The sequence below is a fragment of the Brachyistius frenatus genome, unplaced genomic scaffold (genome assembly GCF_029030835.1).
Source record: "Brachyistius frenatus isolate BFR_SWC_R1_liver_20210118 unplaced genomic scaffold, ASM2903083v1 Contig_54, whole genome shotgun sequence".
NCBI lineage: Eukaryota > Metazoa > Chordata > Actinopteri > Embiotocidae > Brachyistius > Brachyistius frenatus.
Genome location: NW_027210653.1, coordinates 643468 through 655658, shown reverse-complemented (window position 1 = coordinate 655658; position 12191 = coordinate 643468). Strand labels below are relative to the sequence as shown.

General features: G+C 43.0%; 1 protein-coding gene across 8 annotated transcripts in view; it reads right to left on the bottom strand.

Annotated features, from left to right (window-relative positions):
- LOC138624704 (multiple PDZ domain protein) overlaps positions 1-11090 on the bottom strand; it is a 43029-nt gene extending 31939 nt beyond the window's left edge. For 5 of the 8 annotated variants that reach the window (XM_069705084.1, XM_069705085.1, XM_069705087.1 and 2 more), the window contains exons 1-9: positions 10930-11089; positions 8748-8790; positions 6869-7035; positions 3862-4023; positions 3247-3386; positions 2553-2766; positions 1607-1729; positions 1138-1332; positions 465-567 (exon numbers count right to left, since the gene is read on the bottom strand). In XM_069705084.1, coding sequence (XP_069561185.1) covers positions 465-567; positions 1138-1332; positions 1607-1729; positions 2553-2766; positions 3247-3386; positions 3862-4023; positions 6869-7035; positions 8748-8763 — 1120 coding nt within the window. In that variant the 5' untranslated portion in view covers positions 8764-8790; positions 10930-11089. Of the gene's footprint in view, positions 1-464; positions 568-1137; positions 1333-1606; positions 1730-2552; positions 2767-3246; positions 3387-3861; positions 4024-6868; positions 7036-8747; positions 8791-10929 lie in introns of all 8 variants that reach the window. The other 3 variants (XM_069705082.1, XM_069705083.1, XM_069705088.1) reach the window with 1 other exon arrangement.
- Positions 11091-12191: the final 1101 nt, after the last annotated feature.

Here is a 12191-nt window from a genome sequence, read left to right as displayed (position 1 = left end):
GTTAATATAAAAGTTGCACTAGTTGACTTCCTCTGCCTAAAAAAAAATTTAAAACACAACTGTAACATATTAGAGACTGTGTTTGTCTATTGTCACAGCCTATTCCAATTTATATGAATGTGAACCTTTTCACAAGTTTTGTGTGTCATCCATTTGGAGTTGAAGGAGTGTTCAAAGGTTCAAAGAAGTGAAACGACAGCTTGATACAGGGCTGATGAGAGCCGAGTTTCGAGGCCTAAAAACGGAAACAATAAGCTAAAAGATGCTAAAACACTCAGGAGAACTGAGTTCATCATGAGCAACCCCCTTCGACATTACAAATTCGGTCAAATTTTTTTTTTTAGGCTATAAGAATATTAATTCCTGCAGATTGAAATCGTATCTAGTGAAGCACAGAAGTAAATATACATCAGTATGACACTTCAATTTAAAGGACCATCTATCCTAAAAAAGCATTTGCTTACCTGAATTTTTATCTCCAACATAGCCAGCAATAGTGATGCCCAGTCCCTGGGCGTTCTTGGTAAGGTTCACATCAAATGCTTCAGCCTCATCTTCCTCATAGTCCTGTGCAAAGGTTAACGGGAACAGCAGGTCAGCATCCACTGATAACTAAACAAAAGCAAAGTATGAATCATTTGATCACAGTAGAAAGGCAAGTCACGGCACGGTCGTCATCCAATTACATCTCACGGTCAGCAAAACACATCATTGAACTTTGATTGATAAAAAGCAGCGCTCACGATCAAAGGAACATGACATTTCTCATTCATATCGTGAGTCACTGAAATTCATTCATGTTCAGATAGAGCTGAGTTTTATGTTTTTCGAAATGTGACTCGGGTGATGTAACCTGCAATTGTCTTTACATCCATTTATCCAGGCTTGTCACGACGTAAGAAAAGATAAAAGTGGAGTTGAAGCACCTGAACTTTAAGTCTGAAGATTTGAATATATGTGTCTAACTCTGAGTTTGCGTCATAGATGGCAATCAATCGCCATTTTGAAGCTGTTTACATCGTTGAGAATCTGCTTCGCTATAGAGATGAATTTTGAAATGACACGTATCTTTGTGGTAATAAATTGCCTCGAACTCCTGCTGTATTTTAGGTTCCCAGAAAAACAGCCCCCACTTACCTGCTGTTCAGTGACAGTGGGGAGCACCACAGGCATGACAGCAGAGGGATTCTCGTCCACAGGACCCCTGGTGACAACCAGCTTCACCCTGATGCCACACTGCCTGAGGACCTGAGCCACCTGTTCACTGCCCATGCCATAAAGGTCAGTCTCGCCAATTCTCAGAATGTGGTCGCCGCTGCGCAGGCGGCCATCCTGAGGTAGAACAAGTATGTTTAGTTTCTTAACATGTGTATCTTTGAAATCAGCGAATAAGTGACAGTTCATTCTGTGCCTGCTTGCAATTAAGTCGTTCTCGTGAAATCTCACTTGACGGGAGTCTACTGAATCGAGAACATTTAAAGTGTCATAAATACAAAGAAAAGAAGTCACTTTTTTTTTTTTTTTTTTTTTACTGTATAAACAACCCGGAAAAATGCGAAACCTGAACCGATTCCTAAAGGAAGTACAGATGCATTAATACAATCACCTGATCAGCTATCCCCCCAGGAAGTATAGTTTTGACTATAACCCCTGTGGTCTTTCCTCCGACAATACCGAAGCCAAGACCGGTGCCATCGTTCACCAGCTCAATTGTCTCCACATGCTGCCACTAGGAGAGGTAAAAGTGAAGAGAAAAAAATGCAAATAAACTCATAAATTGAATTTATCCAGTCATAAAACAGATGGAGCAAGACTAACAACTGGAAAGCAATCGGTCGCATCAGCAGAAGCGAATGTAATGTGTGTAATGTTTACCACTCCGGGAAGTAGTCCGACCCTTAAACGACGTAGCAACAGAGACGAGATCTCGTCCGTTTTATTGCTTTCTGGAGATGGATTCTCAAACTGAATAACTCCAGCAAGTAGAAACACTAAACTGCTCAGCTAGCTCAGTCTCGTTGGAATTAAGATATCCGCTGAAAGAAGATATCGATACACTCATGACCCAGTGCTAAAATAAATTAAAAAAATACATGTGTTAAAACCAAAACGGTCTAGCTAGCCGCCGCCATCATTTTACGTGCCCGACTATCTGTGGTGTTACGGTATGGGTGCCACAGAGCCACAAAAAAAAAAAAAAAAAGCACCAAAAGAGACCCGATTTCACCAAATGGGTCACATTTCATAGACCTATAAGCAAGTAAAACATCATACTGCATATTATATGAAATTCAATTCCAATTCTATTTTCCCATTGAGAAGGCAGAGTGACATTTCTAGTGATGAGCAGGGTGTGCTTTACGGTGATTAGAGCACGTTCCAGATGTACAGTTGACCAGATCAGATCGCTGGGTCGGAACTACTTGTTGTATAGTTTGCCTTTGTGTATCACCCGCGTTAGCGAGCGTGTGCGTGCAGCTTTCATTGCGTCAGGTCATAAAAAGTTCCGAGCACAGGTTTGTCTGCACATTAGTATGCGAGTGTGTTCGTACCGCACTGGAGTTGGCTGATAGTGTGCTGGCAGCAGAGGGCGTGCGGGACACCACGGGACTGGCCAGCTGAGGTATTGGCCCTCGAGCCACTGTGAGCTGCACCCTCTCTGAAGCACACTGCAGGATACCGATGGCCTGCTGGTGGGTCACTGTCTTATCCAGAGGCTGGCCATTGATGGCCAAGATCTGGTCGGCTTCTTTGAGCTTTCCATCGCTGCAGGGACAACGTGCACGCAGTATCAGATCGTGAAGAGAGAAGGACGTAGTGCAGCGAGTTATATCACTGCCTCTGCTGTTCTCTTTCCTTGTTTTACATATTGTAAATGGCATACTCGTCATTTGTTTTATTTGCACTTGTTAAATTGGCTCGATTTGGCCAAATGTCCATAAAAACTGCAACGTAAAGGTTCAAAATTTACAGTTATTTTTCAATACAATTCAGGAAAACACTTGAGATGTTTTAAAGACATGAAAAATGACTTTCTGGAATTTCATGTAAACGAGCCAATTTTACCACTTCCCTAACATCCCTAGAGAATCTGCAAAAGTCCCGGACGGACCGCCTGAAATTCACTTCTCTAGATCCTTTTCTCTAATTCAACACAATTGCCCTACATGTTGCACAAAAGCTGTGACAATTTGAATCAATCTCTAAGTCTGTCAGTGTTCTCCTGGCTTGTTGTTTCTTACATACCAATGAGCGACACTTCCTGGTTGAATTTCCTGGATAAATATGCCGAGCTCGCCGCGGTTCTCGCTCTTCAGGCCCACCACGCTGAAGCCGAGACCTCCCGACACTGGCTTCTGCAGCTCCACATGTGTCACGTAACGCCCCTGCGTGTCACACACACACACACACACACACACACACACACACACACACACACACACACACACACACACACACACACACACACACACATTAACTTTGGCCTTGTGATGATTCACTATGGCATCAAAGCGAAAGTCGGGCCTTCAGAAGTCTATTTGAAGTGCCTCGAGTGAAAAACATCTTAATCCATATAAGATACAGGTTGCATGGTAATGCCAGGTGTGCAGTCGTTACTTGTCATTTTTTATCAGTCTTTTGATGTTTGGTGTGAGTAAGGGGACTTTTCTTCATTTTTTAAAATGGATGTTCCTGTTTATTTATGGTTTTGTGTTAGTCAGCGAAATATTAAAAAACGCAGTCATAAATCTACTGGGGCCTCAACAATACACTGGACAAAATAGCACTATATTTATCACATTAAATTCACAAATAGGAAGCAAACTTCGCAGGAGTTGCCTCCTCTTCAGTTGGTTATACCTGCGCCATGGAGTGGATGATATGTTCAAATTCTTCAGATGATGTCTTGCTGTCGATGTGCGGAGCAGCTGATATGTCTGCGTAGGAAACATGACTGCCGTTGGGGTTGACTGCTGTGCCGTGATCACTGAGGTCACTTCCTCGTGACGACGGGACACTCCCCTGGAAAAACAAAACACGGGAGTCAGTGAGGTTGAAAGGTGCAGATGGATTCTTCTGGTACGCGTTTTCACCGAAATACACGTATACAATAACGCCGTGGAGGAAAAGAACAGATTGAGAGTGACACTTGACCTCCATTACAAGTTTGAAGGTTACATAACGGCTTTGAAGTTTCTGCAGAGGGACCGTGGGTGGCGTTAATCCAACCCAAAACAATTCAAAGTTTAAATGCAAAGCATCACAACTCATTCCTACTGTGAATGTAAACACTTTGGTAGGTTTAATTTCAGACACAAAAACCCTGAGTGTGGGTGTCTAAAACCACCGGGGTAGCAGATCGTTTGTTATACCACCATGATTAGCTGGATCTACGGCAGCCTAATCCTTCAGGAGATAATGGCTCTTAGCTGATGTTCCAACAATGACTAGGCTCCAAATACAATATTTCTACCATGGTGGGGGAGAAGCGTCACTGGCCATCTGGATGCCTTAATATGCTCGGGTTTTAATTACTGCAATGACTTTACTTGCGTGACAGATGAATTACATGAATAGGACAACTACATAAAACCGTGTTTTCTCGATTTCATTAGCCAAAGGGCGTAATGTTTATGACCGTCTGAATTGGATTCAAAAAGACGGACATAATGCAGAGCAATAATTCCATAAACACTCCATTTGGCATATGGCACTGCCAACCAAAGCTGTCCTTGTGAACTTGCATTAGGAAGTTGACTGTGCAACTTTCAGAGCTTGGAAAACATGTACTGTAAATTATGCTTCCTTTATATAGCGCCCCAGATTAGTCGTTAGAAACAAAACTCCATTGGACAGGACATTAGTGCTGCACGATGCAAACAAAACCCGACGGGCCGGGCTAAGTTAGCGTAGCATGCTGCTAAATTGCTGTCCTCATGCATGAGCTTTGTTAGCTGGGGCCTGGCTAAGAGGATTAAAGTTCCAGTTTGGTTCTTGCACATTTAAGAAATTGTTTCTGCCCCACTTCACACAGCGGCCTCTTTCTCATTGGAGAGTGGGGCCTTGTCGCCATAGCGACATGAGCTGAGCAAGGCCTAACTAGCAGAGCCAGAAGACGGACTGTGTGTGTGTGTGTGTGTGTGTGTGTGTGTGTGTGTGTGTGTGTGTGTGTGTGTGTGTGTGTGTGTGTGTGTGTGTGTGTGTGTGTGTGTCTGGCTCTTGTCTCGGAACATAACACAAAAAGCACCATCTCTCCAAATTGGTTCCCTTTAGGAGGACAAACAAGTGCAGTTGGGGGTTAGAAGCTTGATGAAAACATAAGAGACTCATATTTGTGTTGCTTTTTCTGAAATATGTCTCTTTACTATTGTTACAACATGGAATAGGTCCATTTAAGATCTGAGGGGAATCTATGATGAATGGCTGCTTGATAAATTTTGCTTAGTAAAACAAAACACATGCATCAGCACGCACGCCCGCACACACACACACACACACACACATACATAGAAATGCACCTCTTTTGAAATAAGTTAAATCACAAGCGCTCAAAAATGCCACCAGGGCTTCTATAATCTAAATTCCACAAGGGGTAAAAAGCTGGAGCATCCCTGCCTCCCACTGCATAGCTCGCATATTTTCGTCTGTATTTCTCAACCGCTTACCCTGGCCCCTTTCCACTGTGACTTAAGAGCTCTTTCCTTCCATTCAAAAGTCCAATTCTCGATGGGGAGAATCAGCTCGGGAAAGAGTTCCCGACTTAGACCAACTATCTCTGCTCATGTACCCATATTATATCTGGCTTGTGTGAACCCTGACAGCAATTTGGCCAGAGCTGCAAACACTATTGGGGATGGGAATTGAAAGAGGATGGGTTTGGTGTCTTGACGCGAGCCAGAAAAAAGAATCAGTAAGGTCGCCCAGGGTTTCCTGAAGATGAAGGCTGACGTGCTATCCCAACCCTGAGGTGTAGGTCATGCAAGAGTGTCAGATTCACCTCATAGCCTCTTGAGGATGTTATGGTTATCACGTAACCACTAACAAAAGCTACCCCCCCTCCTCCTCCCCCCGGTTGGTGTGGAAATTCTGTCACACTCTTCTCAGTAGTAAAGTAAATTCAGTAATATACATTGTACCATAGAGTCAGTCTCGCTGCTCATACCAGACATGTAAAACGTAATAAGAATAAACAGTTTTTTAAGGTACTAAAAAGAAAAAAAATGGACCCTAACCCGCACAAGCATGTTGTAGTTGTTATACTGCTTTCAATTTTGCACTCGGTGTGGGCAAGTTGAATTAATGGATAGTTAATGTGTCAGCTTCAACAGTCTAGCTAAGCCATGGGTGTAAATGGTTCCTCCTCCTGCCTCAACCTCTCATTTGAAGTGACAGTAATACAAATAGACAATGAAGGTCTTGTTTCTCGTCATATATGCCTACCTATGTTTATAAGACATATCTGTACTAATGATGTATGATCCCGCCATCTGGCATTATGGTAGTTTATGCTTTACAAACTAATAATGCAGGGCTCTAAATAAACTTAGCATCCTGGGAACCCCGGATCCCTCATTTGTATTCTTCATCGTTATTCCGATTTTAACGTTATGCTCACGCAGTCCTCCGGCTCATTCAGGCCTAGGATAGTAAATATTCCATCGTTCTTATGCTAAAAGTCGAGTGATAAAAAGTGGTTATTCAATAATCCGTGACACCGAGGCTTGTGTAAATGCAATCTCGAGCAGTGAAGAAGATCAATACTGAAAGTACCAATACCGTGGACAGAAATTAACATAAATAAAAAACAAGTCTGGGAATATTATTAAAAAAAAAAAGTTATGGGAAATGATACAATCAAATAGTTTACCTGATCTTTGAGATGCTGGACAGACTTCTGCAGCGCCAGGATCTGGTGGAAGAGGGGGCTCTGGAGCACTGATTTGAGCAGGCTGAGCTTCTCTTCAGTGGGCACCTCCCCCCGCTCCTTCAGTTTGGCCTGGAGACGCTCCACTGCCTGCAAGGCACGCTGTGTATCTGCAAGCCGTCGCATATTTCAGTGACAGCGCCGGCCAGAGCGGAGGCGTGGACGCAGGGAGGAGGAGGCGTGGGAGAGATAAGAGGTGAGGAGAGGTGATGAGGACAGAGGCTTTATCAGTACATGGGTGGCGATAGTGAGGCTGGGAAGGACGTTTGGACATGACCTTATTTATTCACTTGGATAGCCTTATTAAATTGTTCCTTTAATAATGTGCTTTTAAAAAGAAACAACGCTCCATATGCATTTGGCAGATGCCTTGAACGTATTGCTTTATGTTAATTGAAGCCCAAAGGAAGAGTGGAGAGAGCCTCATATCACAACCTAGTGTTAGCTAAGGCCTACTGGTGCTCAGCAGACCTTAGTATATCAAAATCACGGAGCCACAGATTTTGTACAAAAGAAAAAGAAAAATCCATTTTCAACGCACTGTTTGTTTTCAGAAGAGCAACATTTCCCTTTTTTTGCCTTTAGGGTCAATGGTGGGTTGCAGAGGAGCACAGACTGGTTATCAGAAGGAAAAGATAAAAAAAAAAAAAAAAAAAAAGGACCAAGCCCTCCACGGTTTGCTTGCTGGACCCTGAATAAGCCCGACAATGGAGTAACTCCAGAGTGGCTTGTTAGCGAGGATGGGCCGGCCAGACGTCATCTCGGCCAAAATGAAGCAATTTCTAAAGCTCACCAACCGTGACTAACACCTAATAGGGCGTGAGCAAGGTCCAAAGCACTTTTTGCACTGAGACACTATGTTGTTTGAACAAAGGTTGTAAACAAGCCAAAAACATTTGTGCCTCAGCAGATTTTTTTGTTTTGTTCTTTTATGTTCGCCATTGGTTCTATGCAGGGAACTGTATCATTGCCATCACCCGTGGCTCAGTACGTATTATGAGGACTCCTTCCGGACCGTGGCATGCGTGTGTGTTTGTCTGCACTCCAAAAGATAGGGTGGTGCTTGAGCAGAAGCATTACAATGATATGATCGAATTTCCCCCATTGATCAAATTGGATATTTCCAAAGGCTATAAGAATATGAGATCAAAATTTGAATTCAAATTACTTCATTTCTTATGATGCCAAGGCAACCCAACCTGCACATTACAGCTGACGGTATACGGTCAACATGCCGGTCTTGAGAGTGACCACAGATTGCGGCTTTAAAGAAAGAGGCTGGCAGCACCAATTTGGCTTCACGCTTGACAGTTGGACAAATAAATATCTACAGGGACAAACAAACAATCAAATTTATGGCAACATTATCAGATATGGCAACATTGGCAGTCCACAGGCCTTGAACTGAATCCAGTGCCTCTTACGCTGGTTGAGAAAACTAAGCCAAATGTGCAATGCAGCGCCAGCAAAGACGGACGCCCAGCTGACTACACCAAACCCCTCTGCAAAAACTACTCCTTTTCATATGAAGATCAAACGTTCATCTTATTTATTATAGTGGTATCGAAACTTAATTAAACAGAGTATTGCTATTGGACTCAAACTTCTGCTATCCTGTCAACACATGACACTAAAGCTGGGCCTGTTTCAGTCCAATTATGGATAGAATTAAGAAAGAAAGAGCATTGTAGATACAGTGGATACAAGCCTGAGGCATAAAGTTGATTATACTTTAATCAACCTCAATTTCTACCCTTAATAACACGGATTCAATCAGGTGTATCTGGCTGGCATAAAACAAGCAAAGAAAAATATTACTCACCCATTGTTTCTATCATTTTTAGAAGTCCGGATGAACGTGATATCTGAAAAATGACCAATATGATGAGTTATGTATTTTTCTTTAGCAGTCAGAAGACTGAATATGAGGCTACTTATTCACACATTTATTTACTTCCAATGCACTCAGGAAGTCAGAGTAGAAAGAGCTCCTCTCTTAATACAACTTTCTTGAATATCCTCTATTCGAAAGGTCAACATGAAAGAGAAAATAGATTTATTTCCTTTCCGTCAGGCCCATATTTATCTTTTGAGAAGGGTTCAAACTTCAGCATCACGGTTGATGCTAAAGACCTGTCCTAGTCGAGTGAGCCTGTTTGAGCACATCCAACTGCAGCTTGTTAGTTCTCTTATGTTGGACGAGCACTCTTATTGATGCATGAATACCCGGCAATTTATATTAAGTAACTTTGGCAGTTGTTTTGAATAATGTGCAACGTGTCCACAGCTGGCGTTAATGCATTTTCTTCTTATCAGATAGACACCTAAAGCCATATTTCATCCTAAAACAACACCCTGATCATAAATAATCTCATGCAGGCGGACAGCCTTATCAGTTATTTCAAAAAATAGGATAACACCCTGCTCATATCTAAATTTAAATATCCAGTTGCAGGAGTTTTGATGTGACGTGTGTGTGTGTGTGTGTGTGTGTGTATGCATTTATTTTGTTTTGAATGCAAAGTTTACATCTTCTTCAGCTTAAAAGATATATTATAATTTCTTCTTGCTGTCAGATGTTTAGTAATATATGACAGGAGGTAGACCGCGGATCAACATCCCGTCGCCAGAGTGACTCTGATTAACTCAGAAAAGCAACTTCATAGCGAATTACTTCAGAGCTATTCCTGCTGCCTTGATGCTTTCCCCTCCTTTAAAAAAAAAAAAAAAAAAAAACCCAGTGCTGGATGGTGGTCTTTCATACGGGAGTCGTGCTTTTGAGGTGCGATCAGCCGTCGATCCCCGCACGCAAGGAGCCGTACTTGACTTCGCATGTGGCTTTGTAACAAGCATGACATCACTCAAGGAGACGTTACACGATTAAAGGAGATTGGTCAGATAATTGAAAGCCCTGTGTGGACGCTAAGAATAGCCGCAACACACCGGTTTTCTATACGTGTGTTGCGTGCGCTTACGTCACCGTGCATTTACGCCCCTCCACAGTGAGCGAATTATTTTTTGGGGTGGGGGTTTGTTTTACGCGTACGCGCGCTACTCCGCGGTAATTGCCGTAATATTCCAGGGTGATCTTGCAGGCGTGTCTGCGTGGTGTTGTTTTCAGGTCAACTGGAGGGGGGGGGGGTTAGGGTTAGAGGGGGGGGTACGGTATCTGCTGAAATACACTGGAAATATAGGTTCACGGTTGAGGTCGCGCGTATCCAAGAGGCCGGTAATGAGGCCCCGGGAAGAACCCGGACTTCAGCCGAAAACACGTTAGCTTCGAGGTAGCATTTGCCGCCGTAGATAATCCACAAATAGCTAATAATAACAGGCTCTTCGTTTATCGTGCAGTTCTCCCTCCCCTCCCTCCTTCTCCTCCCTCCCTCCCTCTCCAAACAAAACAAAAAACTACAACCCAGCAATGTCGGTCGAGTACGTGTCCGTCCGGTACTTCTTTGCGCTAATTACGCGTTTATTACCCGCAGGCCGGTGAATACAAGTCAGCTTCCTTTGGTAGTAATTTGAATATAGTCGCCAAAGCACTCGGGACAAATCCGCTTTTCTCAACTCCTCCTCCTCCTCCTCCTCCTCCTCCTTCCCCAATCTTCATCTTTGGAGCAAGAAAGCAACAGGCTTCCGAGAAACAAGTTTGGGAAGAATCACAGGTTTTGTGGGCCAAAAAAAAAAACAACCCCCCCCCCCAACAAACCCACCCACGGTGGCTAATTACACCCAACACAGACGAGACTTTATACTTGAAAAGAGACATTTGAAGCGTTTTAAATCCCGGCTTTCTGGCGAACAGTTGACCCTCCGCGACAACGGGCGTCTCTGAATATATCATATTGTCCCCCTCCCCTCCCCTCTTCTCTCTCTCATTAGCTCCATCGTAGCCAACAAAGCCGACTGTTGCAGGAGCCCAAAGTTGCCGTTTTTAAATCCCTAAAACGCTCACTTTGACGTTTCTTCGAGCGAAGCAAGTGTGAAGAAAGTGTTTCACTTACGTGAGTGTTGGAGCCTCACAGCTCCCCGGCGGTCAGTGTCCCCGGTGCCGTGCGCTCCCGTTCGTCCTGCGGCTGAACGGCGCGCACCGACTGGGGCTTAAAGATGGATGGGGCGTAAGAGTAACCCGATCCTCTGTGGACATTTCTTTTTCTTTTTTTTCTTTTTTTTTTTCCCGGCGATAGCCGCGCCGCCGCCCGAGACTTGAGCCCGGGACTGAAGCGCCGCTTGCTGGTCGCCCGTGACTCCTAGGCCGCAGACGTCAGGCCCGGGCTCCCGGCAAAAGTCAAATAATAATAATAATAATAATAAAACGTTTTTTTTTTAAAAACCGTTCTCCCATTTCACTTTCGGGTTTATCTCTTGAGCGTTAAAACTTTGGTGTTTCCTTTAAGTTACCGTCAAGTGAACTGCGCATGTGCGCGAGTGCAGTTTCATTCTCGTTGCACAAATACCAAATAAGATGATGATAAATTCCGAGGAAGACTAACTGCATTTATTTTATATTGTACAGACGACAATACATGGCAAACAATAGCACGAGGCAAATGTGTGCGCTAAACTAATGCATATGCACCGTGGTGGAAAGTAACTAAGTACATTTACTCAAGTATATACAAGTAATGTTTTTTTTTTTTTTTTTTTAGCCACTTGTGCTTTACTTGAATACTTCAATTTGATGAGAAATATTGCGCCTTCTACTCAACACAATGAATAAAATGACACTATTTTAAAATACAACACATTGTTAAAGAGTAAACCGGCGGTTTCAAACCTTTTTGATTTTGGACATTTTACAAAAAGCAGTGTGTTAGTCAGTATTGCAGTTCAAAGGCGTATGAGTTGTTAAAAACTCCACCACAAATCAAAGATTAAACAAAAAGGTCCAAAAACTAAAAAAACAATTTTTTTATTTTTTTTTCTTCCTTCTTTTCTCTCCCTTCAATCATCTCATAACCCTTCAGGTTTACGTGGGGTGCCTCTCTATGAAACTACGCTGAGCCATGTTGGACTCGATGAGATGGACATCTTGATTACTTTGTGGTTCTAACATTGTTGCTTTTTGAGTGAAATTGTCAGAAGTTTCTTCAAATCAGTTTTAATTGGTGTCTGATGACAGGTGTTTGTTTTTTTGCTAATGTGATGGTTTTAAACATTTCAGTTTGATCAGAACATCGTTTCTTCTGCTACTTAAATATTAGAGAGCAAACTCGGATGCACATCAACCACATGCACGTATACTTTACACCTATTCGTACGTATA